The sequence below is a fragment of the Polypterus senegalus genome, chromosome 2 (genome assembly GCF_016835505.1).
Source record: "Polypterus senegalus isolate Bchr_013 chromosome 2, ASM1683550v1, whole genome shotgun sequence".
NCBI lineage: Eukaryota > Metazoa > Chordata > Cladistia > Polypteriformes > Polypteridae > Polypterus > Polypterus senegalus.
This window is the reverse complement of record NC_053155.1, coordinates 19577706-19584919: the sequence shown is the minus strand read 5'-3', so window position 1 is coordinate 19584919 and position 7214 is coordinate 19577706. Positions and strand designations below refer to the sequence as shown.

Here is a 7214-nt window from a genome sequence, read left to right as displayed (position 1 = left end):
TGACCCAGTTATGTCTTTAGCTATTTTTCCTTGCATATTCACCTTAGGTAAAATATGATAACATTTAGGCAAAGGACTGTTTGTCTGGGAATAAAGCAGTGGATGATTAATGAACATTTTGTCTGTTGACCTTACAATCGATAAATGATCCCAGTGGACCATCGCAGGGCCACCAACTATAGTATAATAGTGATTGGCTATCCAGCAGCCAGCCAGCAGAGGACCGATATTAACCCTCTGAATGGTTACCACAAGCATTCTAGCAGCTATAAGCCACTGGTGATCCGGTAACTACTGAGCAGCCAGCCACCACTAAACTAACAATGGACCACCAACTGAAAACTCTGTCGGCTTGCTGCTGCACCCCAGCTGTTGGTTCCCTTACAGCCTGCTGACTGGTCAACCCAAAACAGACAGTGGACCAGCAGATGCTTGCTTACTGGGATGTGCTCTGTTCTAATTCTAATGAGATGTTTGCTAAACAGTGACTGATGAATTCTTTGTACTGGTTGAAAAAGGGAATGCAACATTTGAGAATACTGTAGTTTGTAGTTTGTGTAACTTCACAGAAACTTATCAATGTGTTATAAACCTCTGACCAATAATAGAACTTCTTTAGTAAGATATTTATATTTGGTCAATACTTGAATGCTCGTTAGCTGTAATTAGGTCCAGGTGGAACAATAGATAGATAGATAGATAGACTACCAGAAGATATGTTTAGTGAAAACCAAAGACAGCATTTGACCAAAAGAACCTGAGACCAAGTGTAAAGCATGATGGTAGAAATGTTATAGTTTAGGGCTGCTTTGCCACATCACGGTCCGGGTAGTTTACCATCATAGCATCCACCTCATTATAATAAAGGGTGCATGAGTATAGCATGAGACCATCTGCCAGATGACTGAAGCATAACCAAATGTGGACCTTTGCAACATGACAATGACCTTAAACAATCTTGTAAAACCATGAAGGATTGACTGAAAAAAGAAAGGAGGGCTTTGGAATGTTCAACTCAAGGCCTGGGCCTGAATCCCATCAAGATGCTGTTGAGGGATTTGAGATGGGAGTAAGAACGCAAGAAACCCCTCAAATATCACATAGCTGAAAGAATTCTACATGGAAGTGCCAGTTTATTTCAGACACAGTTTTAGGCAACTTTTTTTTATTGATGTACTTTATTAATCCCTGAGAGGAAATTATTACAAATTCAAAGTTTCATTGTTCTTTTTTTTCCTAATTACATCACCTTTACTTAAACACTGTAGATTTTTAGGAAGTTTAATAATATGAGAAAACAAGGAAAAAGGAAAATAAATACAGTAGAGTCTAATCTGGATTGAGAAAGATGATGGAGAAGTAAATGCAGCACACCATGGCAGATATGTTTAGGGAAAAACATTAACAAATACTAACAAAAACGACAAGACCATGACACAGGTAATGATTTAAGATTTTATTTACATCATTGAAAAAGGTGAGTTATCATAACTGCCCCTGTAACCTGTAATTCTATTCATGGACTTTTATAGCATTTCATTTTTTAAAATTTTTAATAAAACTTTTTCTGATTTCCTTAGTTCTCAAACAGTAAATTATCGGATTTGTTAAAGCTGGAAATACATTTTGTACTATTAGAATCATTATACGAGTATCCACTGACGTACCGGGAATTCTGACTGAGACAAATTCACTACCAGCTGCCATGAAAAAGACAGAAATGACCAGCATGTGTGTGCCACAAGTGTAGAAGGCCTTCATTCGTCCCTCAGCACTGGCAATTTTAACAACTGAAAATATTATCTGCACATAGGTGAAAAGGATAAATGCCAAAGGAATGAACATCACACTCAAGCCAATAGATAAAGCAACGTAGTTAATGATCTGAATGTCTCCACAGGCCAAGAACAGTAAAGAACCAAAGTTACAGAAACAGTGGATGATTTTGTTGGGCCCACAGAATGGAAGTCTGAGAAGAACAGCAACACCAACAAGTGCACAAAGAAAGCCCAGCAACCAACAGAAGGCAATAAGTTTTATGATCAGACTATTGTACATTAAATTAGGATAGTGAAGTGGGTTGCAAATGGCTATGTAGCGATCATAGGCCATTAGAGCAAGGAGAAAGCATTCACTTGAGAACAAACTCGACCAAAGTGTCATCTGAGTAAAACAAGCAGCAAATGGCACAACTATGTACTCAAATGTGAACAGGACTAGCATACTGGGCACAGTGTTAGTAGTGATGGCAATGTCGAGAACAGCCAGACCACAGACCAGTATATACATAGGGGTGTGGAGGGTCCTATCAGAGAGAAAAATGAAGACTAAGAGAAGGTTTCCTACAAGAATAAAGAGGTATACTGTAAAGAAGACTCCAAACAATGTTTTTCTACTTTCTTGGTCTCTGAGCCCCGGGAATCCTGTAATGAGGAATTCTTTGACCGAAGAAAAGTTCTGAGTCGATTCAGACATTGTAAGTTGGTGGTCAGCCCTGAGGAAAAAACACAATAAAACAACAGAAGCTCAGTAAAGAAGCTCCAGTAGTCAATTAAATAGAGAAACAATTCAGAGCTACAGTGAGTTATGTTTCCTCATTCCTTTTATCCAGACAAATGATATGACATAACATAGACATTACAAAAACATTCTATAAATTAATAGTCATTTTAGTTAATCTCTGCTGTCCATCCATCTGTCCTTAATTACTTTTTACATAATTTAATACGTGAACACTGCAAGTTCTAATATAAATAGGATTTTTCTGTTATTTGTACTTTCTCTTATACAAAGTACAGGTAAAGTATTGTAACCATCCAAAAATTTTGATGAATCTTGGCATTTTAGACCTCCCCGAGGCCGATTTACTTTCTTTGGGAAAGTATTGTAATCGTCCAAAAATTTGACCTCGAGATGTTGATGAAACTCAACTTTTTAGACCCCCAAGTCCAAAAATATATTTTTTGGAATTATGTCTTTGTGTTACACGATAACTTGAGTACGCTTTCACTTAGTTCAACCAAATTTTGCATACAAGTAACTAGGTACAAAATGTACATTTCTATCAACTTTTCAGCTATTTCCTCTAACCAGAAGTGGCAGTTTTTTATTTATGCAGCTTATTTATTCAACTTTATTTTTACTGTATAATAATTGTTCATTATATTATTAATTTGATTTGATTTCTTGTTGATGGTTTTTTAATGTACATAATATAAAAATTTAATCATTGTCTTGTTGTTTACTCCTCAAATATACACTACATCCCCATATCTGAGTATACAAGAAAGTCTAGGGGAGACCACTCTGGATTTTTTCTCTCTATTAAAACTGCTCAGATGTTAACAAATTATTAAATGCTTACAAATACTGAGGTGGATCAGTGTTCATCTATATGAGGTAGTAAAGAGACGTTGTGTATGGAAATAGATTTTGTATGTTTTGTCGAAAAAAACGAGAAGAGTTGGCATAGCTGGAATAAGTTTCAAGACTCTGGGTGCTGAGGAGAGGGTAAGGAGATGCCAATAGATACAAGAAACCACAGGTTGGAGAGGAGATGGCATGGAGTTGGTCACACATATGCATATGCACAAACATTAGTGAGCATGATCATCTGGCATGTACACCAGGGAGACGAGGTGAGATATACAGTGATTTGTGTCAGTGGCTAGGTGTGTACTTGTTTTGAAGGCATACCCAATGGTCAATAAACTCAAATCAGCTTGTTCTTGTATAGCACCCTTAACAGAGCATTCTATCAATTTTACAGGTAAAATACAATTACAGACTTCACAATTACTTAATGCATACACATAAAGATTAAACACACAGAAACAAAAGGCAGTTCCAAAATGGTTAATTGGTATTTCTTTTAAGATAATTGTTAAGCTATGGCCAGATGACAATGAAAAGAAAACAAAAACTCTAGTCAGCAGCATCCCTGGAAAAAAAATTACAGTATAAACTCGCGGATAAGTTCTCCTGCGGATAAGTCGGGACTTGATTTTACTGTATAATTTCTGGTATTTTATAATGTCTGTCGTATAAGTTGAAAACTCACACTATTCGTCCAAGAGATTATGATACGCTAACACCCACCTGAGAGAGTAACCACAGAGTACACTGCCTTGTATTGTACCTACTGTACATGACCACTTGGTAATAACTGAAGCAACGGTAGCACTGATTTGTGATTTTTGTATCTCACACCCCCATACACCTTTATCATAAGAGCACCCCTTATCTACAATCAGAAGAAAATATGAATCTGATTTTAAATTAAACATTGTCGAAGTAGCAAACTGTGCTACTGCAGCAAAATTTGATGCATTAGAAAAACTGATGCAAGATTGGAGCAGGCCAGAAGATGTAAAAAAATATTAATTTAAATGTCACATGTCTGAACAGGTGTATAAGTCTGGGTCTGAATTTATCATCAATTTTTCGGGTTTCCAGAACCAACTTTATATGTGAGTAAATACGGTAACTTCTGGGGGCTCCACCATCGGTTTTAAAGAAACATCAAATGACAAGTCAGACACATAAAAGTTTAGAGGTTTTGTTTTGTCTTTTTTCATTTTTAACTTGGCTATCTAGGCCTATCTAGGTTATGTAGGCTAATCCTGCCACTAAACTAGCCTTGCACCTGACCCTCACCCTTCATCTTGCAGGTAGTGACCTTGCATGATGTTTCCTCATCGTTGTTTTGGGCTAAGCACTCCAGGGTTATGTGGGATTTTTAATGATGTGATGCCTGTCAAGGGCCTTCTCATGAGGGGTACTTTTCATGTGTGATACATTTACATTTACTTACAGTTTATATCAAAAATCCTCTTAAATCTGCCCAGGTCTGTATGCTGTTCAAGTCCCTCTGTAACAATTTAGCTAATTCTACATTATCTGCTTTTCTATCATCTGCAAACTTAACTAGCTTATTGATTATTTTCTTGCCCGGGATGTTTGTGTGTTTTCATAAGAGCAGTGGCCCCAGTACTGACCCCCTTTCACATCACGAAATCTGATAAAGTCCCACTCACCACAACATTTCACATCCTGTGTCAGAGCCAGTTTTGTACTCACCTACAAAATGCACCATGGATTCCCACTTTGTTTAGTTTGATCACTAACCCTTCTTCCCGGTTCTCCTCTGTATGGAGTTTGCAAGTTCCCCCCATGTCTATGTTGGTTTCCTCCAGGCACTCTGGCTTCCTCTCACTGTCTAAAGACATGCAGTTAGGTGAACTGGCAAAGCCAAATTTGCCCTAGTGTGTTCTGAGTATGTGTGTGTGTGTGTTTTTGCACTGTTATGGAGTGACACTCTTTTCAGACTTTGTTCCAGCCTTGTGCCTAATACTAACTGGGATTGGCTTCAACTCTCAAACCCGTGACCTTGGTGTGGATTAACGAGTTAGAAAATGACATGACATGACACTAACCCATTTCATGTGGTGTCTTATCAAAAGCCTTCTGAACATCAAGGCAAATAATCTCATATGCACCTCTCTGATCTTGTGCTTTTGTTGCTTCCTCATAGAACTCCAGCATATTACTAAAACCAAGGGTTATTATGGATCACTTGCTGAATTTCAAATGCAAATCCAAAAAAGTTAGTATTTTTCACATGCCTTTCCTGAAATAAAAAGTCTAAATAGTATTTCTCACATAAATGCCTTTCATAAAATAAAAAAGTCTAAATTAACATAAGCTGGCCTAATTTAGGGTGTTCATGAAATGTAATGATTTACTTTATGAGGTAAAAGTACATAATAAACATTGTAAGTACTTGCAACAAATATTTGAAATATTAAGATGTGTGCTTCAGTTTAAATGTTTAAAGTTTAAATATTTTAAATTGTAATAGAACCTTGTCATTTTTAACCCTCTGGTAGAGGTTAAAAAATTGCTAGATCCCTAGTGAAGGATCAAAAATCAAAAATAACATGTTCGTAATCATTAATCTTAGATCTCAAATAATACCCCACATTCTTATCTTTGGAATTAGTCATTTTTAACCCTCAGAGAGCGGGACTTACAAAGCTAGGGCCATCAGTAAAGAATCAAATATCAAAAATATACCTCAAAATATTGAAAAATGAAATTCCCATTTTTCTAAAGTTTTCTGAAAAGGAGTGTCTTTCACCTCTCTTATACCTTTAGGGGTTGGTTGACATGACATGCAAAACTTCAGGTCAAACTGATCGTTCTTTCTGAAGACACCTATCGCTTTACTCTTCATCATAAGGTGTAATTTCCTGAACAAATCCACAAATGGCCTAAAAATGGGGTTTTTTTTTTTGGAGCTAGAGGGTTACCCAAAAACAACTTGCATAACTAGACATCAAGATGCAACAAACACTATTAACATGTGAGGGGTTTTGTCTTTTCTCGTACCGGTGAAATAGGAGGCGCTGGACAAAACAAAAAAAAAAAACAAATTAGTTCTTCTTCAAAATGTTCACAAACTGTTTTGCATTTGGGAAATCTAACCCAGAATTTCACTAACAAGTGATTCTCATACTGAAATCCCCTGTTGTGAGATTTGATTTCTTGGTCTAACCATTGCTTGTTAAGCTATAATTAAGGAACCTGTCAAGGCACAATATGCAATTTTGACATCTATTCCAAAATTTGTTCAAAAAAGGGTAGCTTAATATGTTTCTATATATAAACTCCAGTTCATTCACTGTGGTTACATCTTTCTTGCCTCCAGATGTTTCAATGTTTGTACTCTGATATTGCTTCTGTGTCCCCAGGAAGGCGATTTTAGCTAACCGATTGTTGTGCAAAGAGACATTTTGGTTTTGTAAATTGAACAAGATGTATCCATATGGACTCAATTACATACATGATTTATTGTGTTTTCTATAAAATTCTACTAATTTGATTGAAAAGAGCCAGCATCATAATTGTTCTGTGTGATGTGAAATACAGGAGATGTTAGGGATACCCTTGTGTACTGCTGATGGGTGCCTCATGTTAATAAAAATAAACCAAAAGGACCCAAATAATCCAAGAGTCTTGTTAAAATCAATAGTCTGATCCTCACAAAAATGTACACATTTTAAAATGATCAGCACTCTTTATTTTTAGTTAACATACTGTCAAGAATATAAAATAAAGAATAATCATCTTGTCCTTGTTTTATTATTTTTTGGTTTAATAAATAAATTCATTTAACAAAAGTAAATATGTCCTTATGGAAAAAGATGATCTAC

At 36.2% G+C, this 7214-nt stretch overlaps 1 protein-coding gene across 1 annotated transcript; it reads right to left on the bottom strand.

Annotated features, from left to right (window-relative positions):
* Positions 1-1536: 1536 nt before the first annotated feature.
* Positions 1537-5544, bottom strand: LOC120524313 (olfactory receptor 10A3-like). The gene is made up of 3 exons (XM_039746175.1): positions 5436-5544; positions 5080-5218; positions 1537-2494 (listed from the first exon to the last, which is right to left on the bottom strand). The coding sequence occupies exons 1-3, from the start codon at positions 5542-5544 to the stop codon at positions 1537-1539; spliced, it is 1206 nt and encodes a 401-aa protein (XP_039602109.1).
* Positions 5545-7214: the final 1670 nt, after the last annotated feature.